At 45.5% G+C, this 25,499-nt stretch overlaps 1 protein-coding gene across 4 annotated transcripts in view; it reads right to left on the bottom strand.

Annotated features, from left to right (window-relative positions):
• Positions 1-25,499, bottom strand: part of LOC135385982 (glutamate-gated chloride channel-like) — a 310,653-nt gene that overhangs the window by 16,143 nt on the left and 269,011 nt on the right. For all 4 annotated transcript variants that reach the window (XM_064615651.1, XM_064615649.1, XM_064615650.1 and 1 more), the window contains exons 3-6: positions 23,791-23,858; positions 22,431-22,654; positions 12,170-12,252; positions 3,348-3,482 (exon numbers count right to left, since the gene is read on the bottom strand). In XM_064615651.1, coding sequence (XP_064471721.1) covers positions 3,348-3,482; positions 12,170-12,252; positions 22,431-22,654; positions 23,791-23,858 — 510 coding nt within the window. The remainder of the gene's footprint in view (positions 1-3,347; positions 3,483-12,169; positions 12,253-22,430; positions 22,655-23,790; positions 23,859-25,499) is intronic.

The raw sequence follows: 25,499 nt of genomic DNA, 5'->3' as shown, positions 1-25,499 counted from the left end.
GTACGGCGTTGTGCCCCGTCCCCCTCTGGCAGATTGAAAACTCTTTGCCTATGTGTTGGTGGCCGTTGTCTACGCCTTGCACTAAATCCAGTTCGGCCTGTCGTCATCCCCACGGGTTTCATGTGGATGCTTTACATAAACTCATTTCAGTGCTACTCCTACATTTGACCCATACCTGCAAACCATTACGTGCAATTTAAAATTATCCCCGCATTTGCTTAGCAGTTCAACGATTGCTATCGCTTTACCCCTCGTTGCATCAGCAGGGAGATCGTTAATTTTTATTGATTTCCATCTCGCTGTCTTCTCTGTGCACTATTTTTATAATTTAGGACCACTGTAAGTTCCGGCCTCTGCTCTTCAGTACGGTCTCACACTGTTCAACGTACTCGTTACGCAACCTGCTTTCAGTTTGTTTAAGAGACCAGCCGCAGAAACAGCGAGTTTTAGTACATCGGGAGAATTCTACGAAAACGTACAATAAAGGAAGTTATCACCAAGCTTAGCAATGTGGTGTCACTCGCTCCAAAGAAATAGGGTGATTGGTTTATCATGTTTTCGGAATTGTTATCGTCAACACCATACGATATATTTCATGGACACAAGTTATGTAGACATCCAAGCAAAATTCGTGTCATGCTGTACAGTTCCTCTTTTCGTGTCAAGTTGCCTAACCTGCTGGAAAATAATCGTGATTGTGTATTTTTACGATATTTTCAATTGGGATTGGATTGTTGTTGGCTTTACTGTGTTATACAACTTTTCTGTGGCCAACAACGGCGAGCTGATCCTGCCATTACCCCCCCCCCCCCCATCCCGCGATTTCTAAAAACGGTGTAGTCATTCTGTTGGATGCTTAATTCCCACCCATCATCTCCGTAAAAAGGCCCTCGCCTCCATCCAGAGCACAACATGCGCTCCCAAACCTACTCGACCGGCTAGCTACTCTACGGTCATGTGGTACAACCCTGTCACGTGATATACCCTACTCTTAAACTTAAAAATCATAAAAGTTAGGGAGGATGTCTACGTTACGGCGGAAGCTCCGCCTTCTTCGGGACAAAAGAGCTAAAAAAGCTCTTCTTTTTTTAGCTCTTTTGTCCCGAAGAAGGCGGAGCTTCCGCCGTAACGTAGACATCCTCCCTAACTTTTATGATTTTTAAGTTTTAATAAACCCCTTTTTTGTTACTTCCCCTACTTTCGTCTTCTGTCTCCCATTTATTTCAACTATAATTACGTAGCCGTCCGATCCAACTCCAACTTTTCAAGATATATATACATATATATATATATATATGTTTATAAGTCCCAAACGTCGCCACACCAGCATTGGACAGCTGTTTCGGCCTTGTTGGGCCTTCATCAGCAATGCGTAGGTGGGCGACGTTTGAGCGAGTGGCGTCGGAAGGTCACGTGGAACGAGATGTCCTCCCGTCAGGGTGAGAAACTCACCTCTGAAAGCCCAGTGCGAAGCCAGTAAAGTATTAAGTGAAAAAAAAATAGCATAGGCTCTTTGGCTGCACGTTGAACATATGTTTATAAGTCCCAAACGTCGCCACACGGCATTGGACAGCTGTTTCGGCCTTGTTGGGCCTTCATCAGCAATGCGTAGGTGGGCGACGTTTGAGCGAGTGGCGTCGGAAGGTCACGTGGAACGAGATGTCCTCCCGTCAGGGTGAGAAACTCACCTCTGAAAGCCCAGTGCGAAGCCAGTAAAGTATTAAGTGAAAAAAAAAATAGCATAGGCTCTTTGGCTGCACGTTGAACATATGTTTATAAGTCCCAAACGTCGCCACACCAGCATTGGACAGCTGTTTCGGCCTTGTGGGCCTCCATCAGCAATGCGTAGGTGGGCGACGTTTGAGCGAGTGGCGTCGGAAGGTCACGTGGAACGTGATGTCCTCCCGTCAGGGTGAGAAACTCACCTCTGAAAGCCCAGTGCGAGCCAGTAAAGTATTAAGTGAAAAAAAAAAATAGTATAGGCTCTTTGGCTGCACGTTGAACATATGTTTATAAGTCCCCAAACGTCGCCACACCAGCATTGGACAGCTGTTTCGGCCTTTCGGCCGACAGCTAAGGCCGAAACAGCTGTCCAATGCTGGTGTGGCGACGTTTGGGACTTATAAACATATGTTCAACGTGCAGCCAAAGAGCCTATGCTATTTTTTTTTCACTTAATACTTTACTGGCTTCGCACTGGGCTTTCAGAGGTGAGTTTCTCACCCTGACGGGAGGACATCACGTTCCACGTGACCTTCCGACGCCACTCGCTCAAACGTCGCCCACCTACGCATTGCTGATGAAGGCCCAACAAGGCCGAAACAGCTGTCCAATGCTGGTGTGGCGACGTTTGGGACTTATAAACATATGTTCAACGTGCAGCCAAAGAGCCTATGCTATTTTTTTTTTCACTTAATACTTTACTGGCTTCGCACTGGGCTTCAGAGGTGAGTTTCTCACCCTGACGGGAGGGACGTCACGTTCCACGTGACCTTCCGACGCCACTCGCTCAAACGTCGCCCACCTACGCATTGCTGATGAAGGCACAACAAGGCCGAAACAGCTGTCCAATGCTGGTGTGGCGACGTTTGGGACTTATAAACATATGTTCAACGTGCAGCCAAAGAGCCTATGCTATTTTTTTTTCACTATATATATATGTTTGTAACTCAAACGTCGCCATGCCAGTACTGGACGCTGTTTCGGCCTTGTTGGGCCTCATCAACAGTACGCAGGCAGGCAACGTTTGAGTGGATGGCGTCAGAAGATCACGTAACACGTGATTCCTCCCGTCAGGGTGAGATAACTCACTCACTGAAAGCCCAGTGCAAAGCCAGTGAAGTATAAAAGGAAAAAAATAGCCAGAGCTCTTTGGCTCCAAAGCCAAAAGAGCCAAAGCCAAAGAGCTCTGGCTATTTTTTTCCTTATATGTATATATATTTGTATATGTATATATATCTTGAAAAGTTGGAGTTGGCACAGTTTTTGCATATCCATCCATCCATTCTCTCAAGTCAGCCTCGGCACACGCAGTCCTGATGGGCCGATCGATGAAAATGCGACGTAACATGTTTACCATATCTCACAGTATTTAATTTTTAGGAGTTATGGTTACTTTTTCGACTCATATAATGTGTCTAAGGAACGAGAATATGTTAGATATTTCCATGGCCTCATTTATGCTCAGCCCGTTACATCATGCAAAATGCGGAGATTTAATTCAAGTAGCATTCTCCTTGTGTTCCTGTCTATCACAAGGCATGCATTGACAGGGTGAATAGTCAAGGCACACGTAAGTATACTACATCTCTGTTTTCAGTATTATCAGGGACGCAAGGACTACTTACCGATTTGGAAGGTCCCACTGCATTTCGTAAGGCTAATTTGTTGTAGCTCAAACTGCGCCATCTTCAGCCCACTATACATGGTCACTGCATCTGCACTACCCCAGTGAAGCTCCACCTCCTTCGTCGTCTTGGAAACTGCGTTGAAGGCGTTAATATTAAGGCAATTGCATTTTCAGACCTGCGAAACTAACGGTGGAGACAGAACACATTCAGAGTGCGTTGTCATGAGCTCTTGAAGGTGGTCAGCAGCCCATTTGACATCACCCGTTGAAGGGTCGTCGTTGGCAAATAGCGTTACGTTCAATTAAAAAAGAGACACTGTGCTACACGAGATACCGTTATGTTCACAGGCAGTTATTGTCAAGAAGCATGAGAGGAGGGTCGGATTTTAGGATTATTATATCCCAAAATTATCGCTCTTTGTGCAATGTTTTTTATTTCGAAGCGTTCATAATGTTCTGTGCTGTACAGCCTCGGTCCTTGCCTATATAGAACGACTTGACTCGCCGCCAAGTTTTTACCACACCTGCCTGCTGTACGTTGTACGATAATCCATCCAGAGGTCTCATGTAATGTCGTTTAATGTAAAGTCGTGGAAGTAACTATAATCATACCGGACAGCATGTCCGACCTGCTACAGTCGTTACAACCACGTGTGAATCGTATAGTACGCTACATAGCTTTCATAAAACGACGTTCCTTTTTAACTTCATTAAAAGTAAAAGTAGACCACTGCAGTGTCCAATTTTTTTTTTTTTGCGAGTCACCACTTTTCATTTAAGGCCTGTGATTGCTTTCGCATTCGTTGTTCTTAGTAGTTTTTAGATACGAAATAAGGGCAATAAATATTCTGTGCAATAGGTATGTACGCTTTTTTTAGTCTCTTCGAGTACTTATGGAAACTGTGCAGTGCGTAGCGCTCTATACTACTCTACATTTAAATTGCACTACGCTCCCATCCTCAACTCACCCAGCTGGCAACGCATCTGACCTCCGAATATCTATTGGATTCCGCTCGTCAAAGCGCAGGAAGCTCCATTATGCTGACGAATCCTGTTTTATTTATCTCACGTACTCTTTCCCCTCTATTTCTACTACGAAAGTGGTTTCCTGTCACAGTTTAAGTTTCCATTACTGCGGAGGTATCTTCATTTCAAGCTATAAAAGCGCTAAGAAAGTCACTGAGCACTTCATTATACGGCTCATGACATGAAAGAGCTTTCAACTTGTATAAATACTTTTCGATTCTTCAGTACCTGAACGTCCTCAAAGTCACGTTCGCTTTCAGTATTCTGTGGTTCAAAACCCTTCTGAAGCTGCCGAAGAGATTTTTCCCTTGAATGGTAGGTATTAAAAAAGAGAGAGAGAGAGAGAGAGAAAACGGCAACAACAAAGAATGGAATCTGCAGATAGAGTTCTTACCGGCTGTGAGTTGGATGTCGACCCCCAGCTCACAACTGACACATGCAGTGGATAATCTTGCTTGTATAGGGATGGTTAATAGAGACTGAGGATGGTAACGGAATGCTGAATCAAACCTTTCAATTTCATTGTTTATATTGGCCCACATCACCACCGGCATTGGGGTAGCGTATCGCCCCTGGCGATGAAACTCCCCATTCATCATCTCAAAATAAAGTTGTTGTTGTTTTATGTTTGCGATTTCCTCTGTTTTTACTGTTCTGACCTTCATGTGAGCTTTTAACAAATTAGGCATAGCTCCAGCTGAGTGCGACGAGTTGTGATGCCTGAGCGGTGCAAATTTGATAAATGGGAAGCGTTGATAACTATGGCTTCACAGTCATTTTCCGCATCTCAACCTAACGTGTTATATAGGCAAACGAGCCGACGCGACCTCCATCTAGCGAGCCTCATAGCCGCTCAGCCATAGCCGTTCAATGCCTCATAGGGAACGCATAGAGCTTCCAAGAGCCTAAGGGACAAAGTCAACAAGTAATTCACGAAAACGCCAATGAGTGAGCACCGGGACACTCCTCATTACCGGTCATAGATGCTACCGTTACACGGTAATCAGGAGGTCCAGGTTGAACCCCTGACGCTGGCACATATTGACTTTTTCATGAATTATTTGTTAACATGCCATGTTTCACAAGTTCAGCTCAACGGCATAAAACGAAGACCGTTGGTATCAAACATGCGTCTGTCCTATTACTCAACAACAACAGATAAATAATGACAATTACGTGGGGTGTTTCACCGCGATGGAGCAAGGCCCTACCCCATTACCTGTGTAACTTTAGGAGAGAGATATGAGATGAGAGATCAGCTAAGTACAAGACGTTCACGGAACAATTGAACCTCTGTATGCAATAAGGAGATTAGTCGAGTTATATCCATTTCAATTATATTGTCGCGATGATATTTAAATACCAGAATGTATCTGCAGGGAAAAAATAGGATCGTATTGCAATTTATTGACCCGATACAGGAGGATAAGAAACTTCGAGAAATGCATGTATGTCAAGTGGACGGACAGCTACATCGGGTGCCTTCTCTACACATTCATACGAGTGGTGTAGACTAAATTTCGTTACGATGTGGACATGAACTTCCATTTACACTTCAGAGACATGTTCTTCCTACCTCATGGCTGCTGCACTACACACAGGAGGCATCGTCCTAGCAGACATCACCATTCTTCAGCCATCAAGGTCTGACTTGCGAAAAATTGTGTTTTTAGTTTTTTATTTTTTTTATGCACCAAAACTCTGCAGGTGCATGCGGTGTTACATTGAAAAGTCAATAAGTCATGCTCCTAGATTCTGTTAAATTTCTGCTAAGTCACACACCTGAAACGAAGATAACAGGACGTGCATGTAGAGTACACACATTTTGCATCTGCGTTATTAGACGAGTACAAGCTGCAACTACCTTACCAAATATTCACCTAAAACTTTTAAGGGATTTTCCGACTTATCCCCTTATTTCATACATAGGTTCAGTTGAGGTTCGATCGACTGACTCTTCTATGCCGAACAAAAGGAGGATGCAATAAAGAAGAAAAAAACACACACAGAAAGGAGCACCGTAGGGTCACTGGAAAACAGTGTATGAAACTAGAGCGTTTGGAACAAACCGGTAGCACCAGAAACTCCATAAATTTTCTACCTCGACCTCGACAGCGTTTCACAAAGGTTTTGAAAAGGGCCTATAATTGCAGCCAGAATGACTTGCTGCTGACAGATCTGAACTGAGCACGGTTTAGCCGCCTTTATACGTTTCGTAGAGCTGAGGACATGCTCAATGCCTCTTACTCAATGCACCCTAGTACTTACGGTAGAGGCAGGGTTTTGGGTTTACGGATTTGTCCGAAAAGGTCCAAAAAACAAACGCACACAGGTAAAATTTATGGCAATTGGGGTGTATACGAGAACTCCGCTTTTTTTTTCTTTTTTGTAGTGGTGGTGGTGGTGGTGATTGGGGGGGGGGGGAAGAAACCGAGTTATCAGCAAGAAAAGCCATGTCCTGATGGGCGATGAATAATTGACGGGTTTCCCTCTTTTTGTGTCGAGATTGCCTGGCATCTAAGGTCATTAATCCCTGCGACGACGAAGGGTAGCTCCACGATACTGAGAGGACGTAAAACACAGTCCCGTCATCAAACCCAGAAATTCCTTTTCCCTCCATAATCTTCTTTCTCTTGGCTCTTTATCTCCCACAGCTAACAGGAAACAAAGCTCTTCTCAATTACCGAGAAACGCGAATTCTTTAGGCAACAACATGAGGGAAGGCTGACTAACCCGTCGTTGTTCAGCGACACGTTGTATAAAATGCGCTTCAATGATTTCACGTGTGGTCTGCCGGTAAGAAGCACCGATGATGGACGTCTCACAGAAGTCAGGCCGACAGCCACACCTATGACAATGACCTGCCAGGTTGCCAGGTTTGACGACGGGGCTGCGCATGCGCTATGTTTCTGATTTGCTTTTGCGTTCTTTCAATAAATCAGTTGTAAGACGACGTCTGGTTTGCCTAATTTCTATTTTGCCTAATTTTGCCTAATTGGTCTAATTTGCCTCTCGTCTCTGCATACTTAAAACTTCAGACTGGGCCTGTTGGTAAGGCATGGCAGAATAAAAGCGCTAAAAACACGAGGACAACGGACACACAGTTAGCGCACTAACAACATTTATTTTTCAACAACACCGTTCCTTAAAAGGGCATCGTTATCTGCACGTTCTGGTAATCTTTTTTTACATGTGAGGGATTGTGGGTGTCTACCTTTGTTTGGTGACACGCAGATAAAGGGCAGGTTCTCTGATAGCAGGGAACGGGAAATCTGGGAAGCTTTTTTGATAGCAGAGGGGGGTGACAAGTGCGTCAGCAGCGCTTCCATTGGGTTGACAACGAAGGAAAGGGAATTCGTGAGCCCTTTTAAGGAACGGTGTTGTTCAAAAATAAATGTTGTTAGTGCGCTAACTGTGTGTCCGTTGTCCTCGTGTTTTTAGCGCTTTTATTCTGCCGTCTCGTCTCTGCGTCGTTTTCCTGTTTCATGGAAGGGTAGCTCTGCTAACCCAATTCGCTCTGCAGCAGCATTTCGCTGAATAATGCGTGAAGCATCCGTGCAATATGGGTGAACGCCATCCTTGCCTTGATGCACATCGACACTGGAATCACTGAATACATACGGTGTCGTACCTAATGAGTATACTTGGCATGAAAGCATTTTCATGTCATTAGGGCCATTTCCCGGATCCACTTTGCAGACGTCCGATTTCTAAGGGTTGTTTTTGCTTTCGCTTTTTCATTTGAGTCATGCCTCTGTACTTCTCCGTCATCGACAAGTTTGCACAAATGGCAAAAATTATTTGTTGCACCGCAGGCAGTAAGATGGGATGCATTCGAAGGTTGCCTTGCGACTACATCAAGGAATATCCGGATTTCGCGTTACCGTGTGATCGTGATACAGATGTCGCTGTCTGCAAGCTCAGCCGCAAGCGTTTTTTGCAAGGCAGCTTCGCATACTTTTTATGGGTATGTCGTTTTACAGCCATAGGCTTTCCTTTCAATTTCGGATATTAACTCGCCAACGAAACAAATAAGCGACGAAAAACCCCGAGTACCCGGAAAATAATAACTTTGAAAAACTCCTACCGATTATGCAAAAATCTATACCTCATACAGCAGGAACCCTCAGGTGTAAGACACCCGTGACATCAGAACACAGCACACTGCATATAGCCGCACCTTCTGTATTACAATCAATAGTTTTAGGCTTTCCCTTGTACCCTTCTTCCGCTACTGATCCTTTCGCTTGTTCCATCCTACAGTTGGCAATATGACTGATCCGTACTGATCTTTCGCGGCGGAGAGAGGCGAAAGGGAGCCGGTCCTTCATATTTGGAGAAGGGCCCCTTGATAACGCGGTCCGCCCCTGGGTGGGCCGTTTCTTTGAACGCGCGGCCGATAACAAGATCGTCGGGGCAGTACCGCTTGCGGTGCTTAGAGTCACTAAATAAGCTTCGCTTCAGAGTATCGACACTATGAGGTCCAAGGGAGAGCAGGAGCGCCATTTTGTTTCCGCAGAAACCGACACAATCCCTATTTGAGGATCAAAGACGGCTAACATAATGCTACCTGTGGGATAGAGAACCCTGTGTGGTTGTTGTGTGATAATCTATGTATTGTCAACCAGTGCGTCGCGAAGATGTCAAGGTGAGCTCAAGGCCATCAACTGCTGCTTGTAAACGAAAGGAAGATTTCACCCGCGCAAGATAGATGGCATCGTGCGCTAACGTGCGCAGTGCGCGTGGGAAGCGTGGCGCGGAAACAAGATGGCGCATGCTCGTTCTTGGAACTCAGTGTCGATACTCTGAAGCGCAGCTTATTTAGTGACTCTAGCGGTGCTGTTCCGGGAAGATCTTTTCTTGATCTTGTACCTCCTACCTTCCTTTGACGAGTGGTCCCCCACGCGAAAGCTTGTATGTATTAAACTAAGGAAGTTTCAGTATGCTTTTTTTTTTATTGTGCTACATTTCATTTCGCACTTGACTTCCCCTGTTTCACCGAGATTCTGCTATTAGCTATGATAAACACTGACGCGTAACTCTAGTACCTCCAGGGGCCCTATTCTCGTCAAAGTAATCGACCTCGAGTACTTTGTATCTTTGCCTGTCATTGGTCGTTACGTGAAGAAGGCGTGACCACCAAGACGCGATCAGAAGACACAAATTAATCGCGGTCGATTACTGTCACGAGAATAGGACCCCTGAACTGTTAATTGAACGCCGCGTTTCTCAAACCGCTCACACCCCAAGCAGCAAAATGTACTGAAAGTCGAGTGCAATAGGGGTGGACGGGAAGGCGGAAGGCCTTGAACAGACTCCTGAAACTAAAGAACATTGATAATACACATACCGTCCACCCCTATTGCACTCGACTTTCAGTACATTGTGCTGCTTGGGACATGTGATGGAACGCTCTTATCAACCCCACTGAAGTGGAGTCACGCGATAATCCAGGGATCAAGCGTGATTCGGCCGTTCCCAAGCAGCACAATGTACCGAAATTCGAGTGCAATGGGGGTGGACGGATTGTTTCTTATCAGTGCAACTTAGTTTCACGGGTTTGTTCAAGGCCTTCCACCTACCCGTCCACCCCTATTGCACTCCACTTTCGGTACATTGTGCTGCTTGGGTTTCGTCCTCGGCGCTGCTCAATCGTCAACTTGTACACGGCTTCCTCACTCTATGCTTCGGTCATGAGATCACAGAAACACGATACCACGCTTCCGATAAACCAGCCACAAATGGATGAATGATATTAATATTTTAATAATTCGGAGCTTTGCGTCGCAGGAGCGACGCCACAGTGGTCGTGTCTGTGAATTAATTTTGCCCACCTGGTGGTTCTTTAACCTGCGCCGAAATCTCGACACACCACATTTGACGTCCCTCGCTGAAGGTGACGTGTCTGAGCAAATTGTACCCTCCCACCAAATTGCCACCGCTCACGGCCGGGTTTAAACTCGCGATATTGGGACTAGCAGGCTGTCCGCCTGCTGATCCCAATATTGCTGCCGACTGAGCCACCGAGCCTGGCACAAAGGAGCGAGCAGAATTGCAGCTACTGCTCCATCAATGAGGCCACGTGTCGGCAGGATCTCACAGGAATAGCGCTATTTGCATATTACTCTATACAATTGTTCTCTTATTGTTAACCTAGAAGCCAATGTCAGGACTTACGGCACTATCAAAGGAGCGAATAGGCCCTCGGGGAACTCGCATAGCATTTCCCAGACATAATCTTGTTGAGATGTTGAAAGACAATCGGTTAAGTCAGACGGGCGGAGTCAAGAGACGAAAGTTTCACATCGAACGAAACGGGGAGAATGTGCCAGCGATTGCCTCCAGGAAATAACTCAAATATCCCAAGTGGAAAACGTTCGAGGGCGAAAACAAGAAAAAAGAAAGTTGATTGAACATGGGGCGAGTGGATCAGCGCAAGCGCAATCGCAAATAGGTAAGTATTTGTTTGTTTCACCTTGCACTTACAAAGCCGCTGCCTGAAGACCCATAGTCGCAACGACACCGTGAAATAAATTTCGATTCCATCCACAGTAGAGTGGAACGCAGGTATGCTGGAGTACTCGAACAGCTACTGTTCCACGTATTGAATAGCGCACAAAGAGAATACCTTGCGTAGAACAAGGCTGACATTTAAACGTAGCTGCGTTATAGCCCTTGCGCTCCATCGAGCAATAAATCCAATATTGCATACGCGCATGGTCTTAGTGTGAGAGGTCCGACACTGCATTAACGATGTACAAAACTTTGCAATTCGCTTTTTAACTAACACTCGTAAACTGTATTTCCCCACAAAGTGTTTCTAGCTTTCATTTCGCGTCGGAACCTCCAGTGGATGACGCTGGTTAAGCGATTTAAGGATGTCCCAAAGAATATGGTCGAGCGATGTCTTATGAGCACGGTTCCTCTGCAATACATTCCATGACAGAACGCCATAGAACGACAACGCCATGAACTTTAATTTATTGCACAACGGTAGAAAACTGGGCGAGTTGGTGACAGTTCATAATGGAAAGGAACAAAGCCCCACTAGAACAAAGTCAGCAGACCGAGACAGGACATCAAGCTCTACTCACAACTTCCTGGGCAAAGGCATTATCGCGTGTCATTGTTGAGGCACATGAGATAACCAGGGCGGAGGAGGAAGTGTGTATAAGCCAACCTTCTATCGTTCTCCGGGGAAAAGAAACTGAGTTCTTGAGAAGGGCAGCTACGCCCTGATGCGGCCCCAATGAAAGAATGTAGGAATGGAAAAACGTGGATAACAAAATAATTAGACACCTCACTGATAGTGGTCCCACAGCGCCAATTCGGGCCCAAGGGACTACGGAGCCAGTTCTGCTTGGCGTTTCAAGTGGTATGGCGCCAAGTAAAGCTACAAAACCTGTAGGAAATCCACAGAAAAGCCTGTTCAGCTTGCCAAGTGCTAACAACTCAAGTCTATGAGTTTGAAAGTGCCGCCGTAGCGTCGTCTGCTAAACTACCGTGCGTTGCATATTTTGGGGCGCTCACATTGCTGCTCACACGCGCCACCTGGCCCACAGAAACAGGTCCATGGGATGTTTAGGATTTTTGTGTAGGCATGCCGGGTGTGTGCGTTTGGAGCAATCAGATTCTTAGGGGGCATTTTGCGCGCTCGCTGTTGTGTTCTTCATCCTTATTCATTAAAAGTTGTTAGTAGCCCTTGGTGTCCTGTCTCGTTCTATTGTCTGTATATTGTAGCGGCGCTTTGTTCCTTTCCATTAATTTTTGAGTGAGTAGCAAAATGTGTCTTACAGGAAGCAAGTTCGATGCTGCACACTTGTCTGTCAAGCGGATATCGCTCCATGTTCATCATGCAGGAAAACGTCAGCTTCAGCCTGCAACGAAATATCACTAATAGAAATGTGCATGCAAGCATGTGACGCACAATAATCACTGTGTATAATGAAAACAATATTTGCTTGAGAAGATCGTTTTGTAGATCATGATACATCTCAAATCGCTAATTAACAATTTGGGAGTGGACGAGAAGCCGTGACCATTTTTCCCGCTCGACATAAGCTTACTCCGTCATAATGTCTGCACAGCACTCATGCATCCTTGTGACAGACGGACACACGAGGCTCCAAATATCACCAGTATTTACTCAGACAGCTATCTAATTAAATTAAAAATTAAAATAATAAGAAGAATTTGAAATAATCAGAAGAATGATTGGCATGTTTCTAGTTTTGTTTCGAGGTTTGTCAGTAATACGTATTGTTCAACACTATCATTCAGCCATTCTTCATATTAAAGCTTTAATTTAGAAAGCTGGGATTTTCAACATCTGGGATTTTAAACGATGGATTCTTAACGGTGGGATATCGTGGCATCCTCTACTTGAGATCGCCTGTCGCTATGTGCATGGTTCGCCCTATTGATTGTGGTCCACAGCAAGACGTACGTAGACTCCCTGGGACGGCCCATAATGCTGATATTCCCCTCCGCAGACACACGCTGTACAGTCTCCGCTGCTCCTGCGGGCGAAGAGAAGCCGGTACTCTTCACGTGCCCTGACGTGTGAAGCGGCCGCCGCTGCCTCTTTTTCTCTGACGCACGTGACGTCAACGTCACAGCCACCGTGACTCTCCGAAGTTACCAATCTGGGGTCGGATTCACAAAGAGCTCGTGCGACGGAATCTGTCGTAGCTCCGTCGTACAGGACAGTTACGACGAAGTGTAGATTCACGAAGGGCGCGCGTCGCAAAATCTTCGCAGCTTACGGGGGAATCCTGCGAGAGCTCCCGAGCAGTCTTACGAAGAAAGATGGCGGCGTTATTTGGCAGCGGTGGATTTGGTGACGGGAAACAAAGACTCCGTAATACGCGCCAACGCAGTGCACTTTGCCACAGAACCTTCGAGACCATCGCCGAAGTGACATTGAGGCACTTTTTTGCTTGGTAACCTCCAACAAATGCTTCAACTTTGTGCTCCGTAAAATCGGGTCGCAGGGATTTTTCAAGCATCCCCTACACCCCGCTAAGACACCCCTAACACCCCTCCAAATTGTCTGCAAGAAAGGCAACAGAAGCCATAAAAGCTGCAAAACTGAGTGCCACACACCGCTTACAAACCACCCTCACCCACCCCCTCCCCGAGACGAACATACTGGGAATATATTTGCTGTGTCATCGAACGCGTTTCCCCTGTGATTGCATGGCATCCATTATGGCTACCGACCGACCGAGAGCACGTGCAGTAACAAAACATTTGGGGACGAACAGCTTCGTCTTCTTCTAACGGGACGACTCTTATTGGTGCGATTACAAATTTTCGTCATCGTTGCCATAGCGAAAACATAGTCTCGCACCCTTTGGCTGTTTCTCTCCGAGCTGCACGTGACAGGAAGCGAGCAACTTCCTCTTCCTCGTCAAAGGGGGTACCCTCTCCACTACGATAGCTTTGTGAATCGCGCTTACGACGCCGTCGTACGCGCGCCGCAGGCTACGACGTCTTAGCGCATCTTAGCGTAACTTACGATCGCGTTTGTGAATCCGACATCGTGCGCCTTTTTCTCGTTGCTTCGCTTTATCTCGGGCCACGGGATAGAACGGTTTCGGCGGTGCGACGTATTATACCCCTGTCACACGGGCATCTCGAAGGCCTTTTGGGCCATGGTCAATTGACTCAGCTGGCAATTGTGCGCTGCCACACGACGTTTCGGGATGGCCTTCGGTCGGACTGTCAAGTGGGTCAAGGGAGAGCCAGAGAACTCCCTCGAAGTCTCGACGGCCGTTGGGACGCAGGTCCCTACACTCTCGGACACATTGTCTTCCCCCTAAATGCGCTGTGAACGAGATTTCTTCGCACTAGACTACAGTTTCAGACGCGGTTTATATTGCCTTTTGTATTTCTTGTAAGCTTCTTTTTTTTCTTCAAGACACGTTTTCGTATTTAGTCTTCATATTGTTTCATTTCGCTACTTTATTTTTCTAGTTTTCGCTTCTTATATTCTTGTATTCGTTTACGGCTGCTTTTGTTTGAACTTTCACCGCCACGGCACAATGTGGCCAGACGACAAGAAACCGAAGGAGCTACATCGCGATTGATGCGCCGCACACAACTTGAAGGCCAAATGCGGAAGCTTTCAAAGGCCATCAAAAACTTCCCGTGTGGCAGCGAGACAATCCATTTGAGTTCAAAGGTGATATCAAATCTGAAAGGCCTTCTAGTCGATCGTCATTTTACGTTGACCGTGTGACAGGGGTATTAGACAGGATCTTCACGAAACTGAGCCCTTAACAGCTGTTGCTGTAAAAGGAAGCTTTCAAGTCCAAGAGCAACAATGTGACAGCCACTTCAAAGGAATCAGGTGCTTGGCGTACCATATTTTCGGAAATGTTATCGTAAAGACCTTCCCATCTGCTAAATCTCTTCTAATCCTTCCAATCATTCTTAACGTCCCCCCTGTACCGGCGCCGCAATAAGTTGAGCAACACGTTCCGACGTTGCTCGCAGGCACGGAAAGAAAATTCGCGAAGCCGGCGGAGTGAGAGCAGACGAGGAAACCGAGAGGATTTTTTTTGATAAAAAAAAAAAAAAAGGAAACCGAGAGGAGAAGGGAGAGAAGGTTAGGAACGGGGGTCCGTCTGCGAATATGCAATCACTTTGGTCCTTCGTGCCGAGAAGCGCTGTGATGGGCTCCTATAGATCACATGGTTTGAAGGCCCGCCATTTTCCGTGGACCATTGCAGCAATGGGAAGTTCTGGCGGCTGGTTCTACCGGCACCGTCCTAGCGTGAGGCCACGAACATCTGCCCACTGGGACGATCTGGGACACACCATCTCCCCTACAAGACGCTCGTTGATTGGTGCACAGCGTTACATATGACGTTTTCCGGCACAGTTCCCTATGAAGTCGACCAAGGACGCACGATACTCCCCTGCGACAGTCATGACGTTGCGTGCCTGAGCGTGGCTGACCACAGCAAGCAGCTCCATTACCACCACCACAACCACCACCACCGTCGACTGCTGTTCGCTGACAATGAGGCTCACCTGATTCTACTGGAGCAGCTCTATAGCAAACCAGTCTCCTCACCACCAGTACCACTGCGGCAGCTTCCCACAGCTTTGAGACCAACAAAAAGGCAAGCGTGTGGGCATACAGTGGCACCACCTCCACCACTGCAGCAGCTGGATCCCCACTTGCAATTTTTCGGTTACATCCCATTTCGCCTATTCCCATTTTGCCTAACCCGGATTATCGGATTAAAGAGGCGGGAGGGGTAACAGCCGTTAGGCGAAATGGGACTGCCATGCAATCTCATTAGGCAAAACGGGACTGTCGGCAAGTGGGCGTTACTTACACGTTCCGACCCGATGATGACGTGTGCAAGAAATGAATGTGCTCGTCGAACAACTACCTTACGTCGTCCGAAACAAAGACCCTTTACATTTGCAAATAAAAGGTGTAAATATAATGTACAAATATAACAAAAACATTTTACAAACATTTTACATAGTGACTCCTGATGGACAGCATGACGAATGAAACAAGGCTTCGAGCCATGTTCAGTCACCTGAGCGATGTTAAATATGAAAACTGGTGTCACTATAGTCGTGTTTAATTTAACTCCTTTTTTTTTCTTTCGTGTTAGCGCCGCGAAGCTATGAGCGACGGCGAGGTGGCTATGAGCGAGATGTGGCTATGTGGAGATGAGAGGTGGCTATGAGCGACGTACAGATGAGAACAGATGGAGAGAGGACAGCAGGAAAGAGTGGGGGGGATAGGGGGTTAATATGCGTCTTGGGCAGACTTCAGGGGGAACTGTGCCGGTATTCGTCTCGAAAGTCTTCGGAAAACCCAGGGAAAACTTCAGACAGCACAACCGGTGGTAGGATTCGAACCCACCGCCTCCCAGTTAGCACGACACCACCGAGCGAGACGCCTTAACCCACGTTCAACCTAACTCCCGTATTTTCCGGTGTATAACGCGCGCGTTATTCGGTAAAAAGGTGCTCTGAAGAGGGCCTGCGCATTATCTAACGCTGGGAGTTATACACGGAAATATTTTCCGACAGGAATTCCTTTTCTGGTCGGTGTCGTACAAATTCTAGTCTCCTCCAGGGTGTGCTGTGAATTTCTCCCAAATCACTTAGGGTCAGTTGAAAAAGCCGGCGTAGCGTTGGAATTAATAAAAAGTTGTGATGCTACTTAAGAATGCTATTGAGCAGTCAATAATTCAGAATGGCGAACGGGACATGATGTTGTACCTCGATGCCGTGGGACATCTAATACATATTGAGTAGAGCTGCAAATTTGGAAGAATTTTGAAGTGCAGAAAACAAAGCTGCCCTTTTAATAAAAAAAAATATAAATAAAAACTATGTTTTCACTCTTGCACAGTCTATATTTGTGAACCAACATATGAGGGAAGAAACCCTAGTGTAATATGAATTATAAATACAGACCTCATGCTTCAGTGAAACCAACAAGGTTGCATGTAAAGTCATATGAAGATTCGAAATTTACTTTTGGCAGCATGCCAGAGGACCGCCTTCTTTCTTACGTAACACGGATTAGTAGGCGAAGTGGGACTGTCTGCAGCATACATTAGGCCAAATGAGACCCCCTGCAGTTCGAGGTCGGTGAACCTGCTAAGGGATGGCGAGATAATCTGCTAAGAAGCATTAGGCAAAATGGGAATAGGCGAAATGGGAAGACACGCAATTTTTCATCCCCAACTATAACTCCCGTGGAACCGATCGAGGCGCGCATTCATTGTCTTCGTACTGGTTTTGCCGGAGTTTGCTCTTCAGAGTAGCCTGGTGGACTCTCTAATGCGGCATGCGTGTGATGTAGTGGACGATGTTAACCACGTATTGCTAGAGTGCCAACGATCAGAAAGAGAATAGCTCCTGGCTGGTGTTTCTCGTATGGGATACCACACTGCTTCTAGTGGTCTGTGTCTGGGTCTCTGGAACAATCCACCTAATCACAGAGAAGCAATTGCTCTTTTAGTTGCCTTTCTGGACTAGTCCACGACAATTCGTGAATTATGAACTTCGTCCAACTCACATCTCCATTTTATTGTATTATTTTCACATCACCATTACCATCAGAACACTGTGCGGCTGTTCCCGCTCGAAGTGGAGACTCGTTCTAGCGCCTACAGTATTTTTGTCATTCTTGACGCAGAGTAGGGTTCCCATTATTTGAGTGCTTGCTGTCGCCCGACTCAATAAGGCCAGGAAATGATCATCCCAGTCGACGCTAGCCATCGTGGGATCGCACTTTCTCCGTAGTGTGACCGTAAGGAAATGTACACATGTTCATGTACATGTTATCGTATGGTAAATGTGTGTATGTACGTGTTGTTATTTCCAGAATTGTATCATTCCATATGCGCGCGATCAATTGTGATGTTATTAAATTGCGCCATTAATCGACAACGCTACCATTATGGGTCATGCAGCACTTGTAGGTAAAGTAAACTACGTTCGACAGAAGGATTTAAAGCTTTCTTGCCTGGTGAAATGATACTCAGCAGCTGCTGAGAGAAGCTATAAGATATTTCCAGGAGCTATATAAAATATATGTGTTCAATATACGGGGTAATCCAGGGGCTATAAACAGATATGCGATCTGTTCGCAGTTCTTTAGTTCCTAGGCACTTGAGGCTTGTATGTTGTGTTGTCCTTTCTTCTGTGTTCCAGCCTCAGAACATCAATTTCCTTCGTGTTCAACAGGTGCTGCTTGCGTCGCCCCGTCGTATGAATGTGTCCGTGATTGAGAAAACATGTAACAGTGAAAGTGGATTAAGTGGGTGAGTGGATATGTTTGTCCCTTCAAATGACGTACCCATTGAAATCGTTGGGGAGGTGTGTAAGCTTAGCTCATTTGGTAGCGCCCTGGACCGGCAATCCAGAGGATGTGGGTTTGAGTCCTACAGCTGGCTAACCTTTTCAGTCACTTCCTCTTTTTTCATATAAAATATATTTCCATTGCGCTAGGGAGCGTGTTCCTCGCCATTTCATAGAGCACTTTCGCTTGCTCATCGTCAAAAGGCGTTGAACATTTTTCAATCGCATACCTAACAAGCAAGGCTTCCTGAATGGTATTTCGCTCCTACGTCGTACCTTCTTCGGCAGACGGCTGAAGGGTGAGAACTCTGAATCTATAGCGTGTCATTCGGGAAACTAAGTAGTATAAGGACCTTTATGAATCTGTTATGGTCCTCCCCTGGGTTGCACTGTAGGCTCATCTTTTAGCTCCAACCTTCTCCCCCATCGCGTACGCCTAGCTAGTCTCATCTCAGATACAAAAGAACACAGCCAAAGACGAGGGACGAAGGCTTGACGCCACAACTGCTACTGACAACTGACAGAAATGTCAATGCGAAAAGGCAGAACGAAAAAAAAAACACACACAAGGGAAGGTGACAAGAAAACTGGCTGCTTATCTTCTTAGGGCGGTCTAACATCGCGTGTCGCACACATAACTAATCTCTTGTGGCGATAAGTCAATTGAAGGTTGGCTCACGCAGACGTACGTCCTTCCCAAGAGTTGGTATGATGCAGGCCTCGACTATCTCACGCGTACTTTGTTTCGCAAACATTGCTTCTATAGTTGTGCTCTGAAACATGGGAGAGCACCCACAGGTTTTATAATGTATTATAATGCCTTAGAATTAGGGTTCCGGGTTTTTGGTTTTTTCTTTTGGGCGGAGTCGGCATATGTTGTTCGGTTTCTATTAATTTTAGCGAAATTGGCGTTTTTTTTAAATGTTTTTCCTGGCGTGTACAATGTTTTACCCTACAGTTGTCGGCGAATAGAAATCGCAATGTGATTTCCGCACGACGCTCATTGAACATGGCGTTGTTAGCTGCAGTGGCGTTTTACGGCTAACGAAAAAGTAAACGGACATTTTTCACAACCGTCGTATTTCTGTATGGTTTCCTAATCTGTATCAACAACTTGATGGGCATGCGCCACAATTTATTTCTGTCACTGTTGCCGGAATGTCCCTCTGTATTCGATGTTTTTCGATTAAAACCGAACGAGGGAAAATTTGGCCGGCGTATGTTTTTCGGAATTTTTCGATTAAAACCGAAAACGCGGAGCCCTACTTATAATTCAGGGCACTCAAAATTAGTGAAAAGGGGTATTGCTATGACTGCTGCGGAATCTGGGATCAGGAAGTCTTGTGCCCATAAAGTGGCGGAAGCTGTGGCAGAACAGGAGAAAACGCTGAGAGCTGCGCACTCTTAAAAAAAAAAAAAAAGGGCGTACTTTCACTCCTTTTTTTTTGTCACATATATCACTCCCTTTTGGAGAGTACAATTACTCTCAAAAAGGAGTGGTGTTACGCTCTATCTCCCTACTGGAGAGTAATATTACTTTCCGGTAGGGAGTAAGGGAGTAATGTTACTCCCTTGTGGGTGTGAAGAGACACCTTTTTGAGAGTAATTGTACTCTCCAAAAGGGAGTGATATATGTGGCAAGAAAAAGGAGTCAAAGTACACCCTTTTTTTTAAGAGTGCGGGCTACCCTGGATCTCTGTTCGCATCGGTTGCTCAGAAAGTTTTGGCTGAGCTTAAGGGCACGCAGAGGAGGAGTGCGTCCCAGCGACGTGAGGGAAGACCTGTTCGAGTTCCGTACATCCACAGGCTTGGGCAAAACTAAAAAAAAAAAGGTTGCAACAAGATACGAAGTAGCAGTTGTGCTTACAGCCGCTATAGGACTCGTCTCCCTCTGCGCAAAAGTGAACCAGGACTGCGAAAAGAAAGGCTGTAATGTTAACCACAAGAACAAATATGTTGACTGCAAGGAGGCTGCGGTTTATAACATTCCGCTATCGTGCGGTAGGACATATATGTTGGTCAGACAGGTAGATGCGTAAACGACCGCCTTCGCGAACACGCTCGCTCAGCGCAGAACACTACACTCGCAGGACACTTGGTAATACATTGTGGGTACTCTCCCATATGTTTCAGAGCACTACTATAGAAGTAGTGAAAGTAACGATGAAAGATGAAAGTCACTGAAAAGGTTAGCCAGCTGTATAGGACTCGAACCCACATCTTCTGGATTACCGGTCCAGGGCTCTACCAATTGAGCTAAGCTAACACACCTCCCCAGCGACTTCCAAGAGTGCTTCATCTGAAGGGACAAACCAGCCACTCTCTCTTACTCATCCTCCTTGAACTCGGCGCCATTCATACGACGGGATCGACGCACCCTTGGAAGTCGCTGGGGAGGTGTGTTAGCTTAGCTCAGTTGGTAGAGTCCTGGACCGGCAATGCAGAAGATGTGGGTTCGAGTCCTACAACTGGCTTACTTTTTCCGTGACTTTCATCTTTCATCGTTAATTTCTTAGGCAATCTGAGGCTTTGTATGTATTTGTCCTTTCTATGTTGTTCCAGCCTCAGAACATCAGTTCTCTCACGTATAGAGGCAATGTTTGCGAAACAAAGTACGAGTGAGATAGTCGAGGTCTGCATCATATCAACCCTTGAGAAGGACGTCTGCGTGAGCCAACCTTCAATTGATTCATTTGTAAAAGAAAAAAATGGAGATGTTAGTCTCGAGCCACTCGGCACTGGCTACTCCAGGCGACCTTCAATTGACTTATCGCCCCAAGAGTGTTATGTGTGCGACACGCGCTGTTAGACCGCCCTAAGAAGTTCAGGAGCTAGTTTTTTTGTCATCCCACCTTGTGTTTGTGTGTGTTTCTGCCATTTCGTATTGAAATTTATGTCAGTTGTCAGTAGCGGTTGTAGCGTCAAGTCATCGTCCCTCGTCTTTGGCTGTGGTCTTTTGTATCTAATATGTACCAACCACATCACATGAACACGTTAGTAATCTCATCTCATTAGGTTAGGTACAGTGTCGACGCCGCCACGGTTGTACGACCAACAACGACAAGGCTTGAACTTCATCACAACCACCGCCATCTCCAACACTGAAAATTATCGCCGCACATTACGTTATGCGATCACGCAATACACTTCGCTGTCTACACCAGATAATTTATGAGCAAGTATGTCGGCAATTCATCGCCGTAAACACGTTCTTACCCACTTTGACTAGGGGCAATCAAAAAGCTTCTCAAGACAAACAACAAGCGAAAGACACAGCAAGATTGAGAATAAGCCGAAACGTGTACGAGACATCCTCTGAGGGCTCTAACAGACAATGCTGTTAGACGCATGCAAGACAATAAAAGAAACACAAAAAGCTCCTCTTAATGAGGGTCTTAATCACCGCGTTACTGCATTTGAACGCACGTTCCGTCAATTCCCTTCGAGTGCCTTTCATTAACTGCTCCGGTTCTCCCGATCCTTCCTCTAAGCCGATTTCGCATCCTGTTCGCGCTAAAGTAAAATACCCTTCAGCGTCAGAAGATCATAGTATTATAATGCGTCGAGATCCCACGTGTGCGAAATCATGCTTCACTTTTAGATTTTCCTCATTTCAGTCCTTCGGGTTTTGTCCTCACTAGAATGTTTCGCAGGGCATACGGTGAGCGTATAAATACTAATGCTGTGAGCCGGTTGTCTGTCTTTTCGAGCTATCAAGAAATCGTCGTTTAAAACAAATGTGTTCTGTAAAGTTATATATCCTCTTCAAAACATACAGCTATCGTATGTTTCACTTATGCGGACCTCATGTGACACCCATGTCCATCAGCCACTTTTGCTAAGGCAGACCTGCTAAGGCAAAAGTGATGCTAACTTTGAGGCACCTCGGTGTGGCTTGGTCTACCTCTACAAATCATGCATGTAAGCCTGATGTTGAGGATTAATTTCGTATTTTTTTAAATATCATATTCGTTGAAGACGAGATGAAGTTAAAATCTCCGTCCTTTATAACGCGTCAAACACTGGTATTGGGCTATCTTTTTCTGGGAGTTCCTTTGTCACACAGACAAGATAAAGCTACGAGAAAGTGTACGACAGGTCTCTCCGTCTTTTCCTGAACACCTGAGATGATGTTTTAACCCCAAATGCCAGTACCCTTCACATTGCCGGTGGGCTCGATCCTCCATTAATTGTAAGCCTGACGTACCTGAGCATGTACAGTATGTCGCCGTTGGGATAAATGCGAAGCAGTACGTTGGGCACTGTGACGAACTGGAACTCTCCGTGCTTGGCATTTGGAAAGTAGACATCCGGCTTCCACACCCTTTTTACCAGATTAGGGTCGTTCAGATCCAAGGACCTGGTAAGGTTTGTGCTCTTCATCCGCACGTCGGTCCACGTCTGACGAAGGTACAAGTCCACGTCATAGTCCTAATTGGCGAGACCACGCATTATATCAACGGCTCCATGTGATACAACGTCAGATGCAACAGACTATATGAACTGCCATCTGATGATTTGAGGCTTTGTATGTATTTGTCCTTCTATGTTGTTCCAGCCTCAGAACATCACTTCTCTCATGCCATCTGAATTCTATTTACATTTGCCAGCTTGTTGCTACTAAGATACTTAGGACAAAACGTGTCGTAGAATTAATCACGTCAATGGCGATCTGTCAGCCAAATAATTATGTAACGAAGATTATCACAACTTGCAGACAAGCGATGTTATAGTTAATTTTAGGTATGCAAGCCATACTGAGAATGTTAAATAATTCAGATATGGTGCGCGTGGTTTTAAGTACGAACAACAGATCGAATCATGTAAGGAAAATCTCAAAGTTTTCCTCATGCACATTCATTTATAGATACATTTAATACGGGCAAGGGAAGAGGAGAGTAGTACATACATAGTACATGCAGAATACATAAGGCATGTCTCTATAACAACTCCCTGTCCACTCGAAGTGAAATGTGCATGAGATCTAAGAACACACAACTTCAAAATATCCCAGTTGTAATGTGAAGTTTATGCTGCAAAACAAAATATCTCCCTACCTAAACATCAATCAATAATAAACGCTCGACCTGAGTAATAGATTATTCGAGTCCACATGGTAGGCGTCAGGAAACCTCATACTATTCATTTAATTCTCGTTCGGACGGACTACACAAGCGTCATTTTTACCACAATTTTACGTCAATTACAATTGCAATTACCACAATGTGGATGAGGAACAGAGAAAAAGTCTAGGAGGTAAACATTGCTTCCAGAACCGTCTATCGGAGATTTCCGCAGCAGGTTAAAGAACACCTTGTGGCCCAAAATATTGCGCCGGCTGCGGCACGTGCAACATGTAGCCACACACACAACTGTGGACGGACTAACGTTACGTGTAAATCTACTCCCTATGGTCTCCAGCTCGACTATGCTACTGTTAGAATAGACTAGCCTGAATTGAGGTAGATACTTTGGAATCCAGGATGCCTCCAGTAAATACACGCTGCGTCACGGCAAAGTGTGAATAACAAGTTACATATAGGTGAACAGAAAAACTGTAGAATCACCATTGTTGCAGGATTGACCGCCCCGAAGCTCCTTAAGTAGATCTCGCATTTCACCACTGTCGGTGTGTCTGAAATTGAAAGGAAGATATATATGAGGGTACGTCAACACCAGGATGGCGTGTTCTGGTGTAGAGCAAATATATACACTCTCGCGATACGCGTATGGATAATAAATGTACACAATGAATATGTCCACCACGACATCAGGAGAGGAATATCAAGTTGGTAGTGTTGGGGGAACGTGAAAGCATGCCTTTCATTTCCCATCGCCGACCAAACCCTTACAATCGGTAATGTTTACGTGAACGTTCTATTTCCCAACGTCGTGACTTTTAGTTCATGCAACCTCTCCAGTGTGGTACTACATCATTCATCGTACTCTGCACTACAAATAGGCATGCCGGAAAGCAGCGCAGCAAATATCGAACCATATTGCCACAAGAGATGGCTAATGAAGAAAAAGGATGGCCGGCATATCCTGTTATAAACTAATACCATATATAACGACATCATAAAAAAAAAAAGGAACGGATAAAGAAACCTATAGCCAGCGCAGAGATCTAGATATCCAATCTCACCCTTGGACGACAGTTAATTAAATCACAGCAACGTGGACTATCTTGCTTGTCTCTATCCATTTGGCCTGACTGCTACAGAAAATGATATAATATGCTGTTTAATTAATACCTAATTGCGTGGAAGATGCTTCTATCATTCACTGCTGGTATTCACAGAAGCATGTCACCGTCCTCATTTGGGTCACGGCGGTACAGGAAAAAAGTCAGTGACTGCCGGTGGCGGGAATCAAAACCCTTCACCCTGATTGGCGATCAGGTTTGTACCATTACGCCACGCTGGCACCGCGCTCTCTCCAACATAACAAGGCCTGGAAGGCAGGGACGTCAGTCAGAGTGCTGTGAGCTTGATTCCCGCCTTCGGCACCCGCTGACATTTGCGTCAGCTGCCATCTTCCATATAATTTCATGGACGTCAGTCAGGCTTTAATGTTGTGCTAACCTAATATGAGTCATTACTTTTGTTCTTGATGCAGCCCAATTTATATGTCGCACAGTAATTAATTATGCTGGCCTTCAATTATCTTGTCCAAAAGTGCCTAGCAGATTCTATTTGAGTTTCCCCTCGTCATCTGAGCTGCTGACATCAGTGTATGGATGTTTTTGCGGCAATGACTATTAAACTTGGAAAATATGTTATTAAATCACGGTGCGCCTGCCAAGAGGTCATGTTGCAGCTCAGCATCCGGCAGCTTACAAGATTCTTAGATTAGTCATGGTTGGAACTTTTGCTGTCTCTTCTCTTCTTATATTTGGGTTCGAGCTCGGTCAGGTTCAGCTCTGCAGCACCAATAGTAAACATTCCAACTGGCAAATGAACGTAAAGTTTGGTTCACACCTGTTGCAAGCGTGCTGCGGTGCACATTGCAAAACGCAAAATGAGTTTTCATTCAAGAGAAATTTGTATCAAGAAATATTAATGGTTTGTAAATATTCGGTGTTGAAAGAATTATTACTTCTGTGATATTTAGTTATACTAAGAGCTTTCCGGTTTCGTTAACGATAATGCAGAAAATGTGCTATCAATCTATACAGATGGAATTATTCTCAAATATGGCCCTATCTAAATTATGCAGGGAAAGGATAAGTCGTCATTACAACGACGGGGCTCCCGCGGTACATCGTTGTTCTGGC

The sequence above is a fragment of the Ornithodoros turicata genome, chromosome 2 (assembly GCF_037126465.1).
Source record: "Ornithodoros turicata isolate Travis chromosome 2, ASM3712646v1, whole genome shotgun sequence".
Taxonomy (NCBI): domain Eukaryota; kingdom Metazoa; phylum Arthropoda; class Arachnida; order Ixodida; family Argasidae; genus Ornithodoros; species Ornithodoros turicata.
Note: the sequence above shows the minus strand (reverse complement) of the source record. Positions and strands in the feature narration are given on the sequence as shown.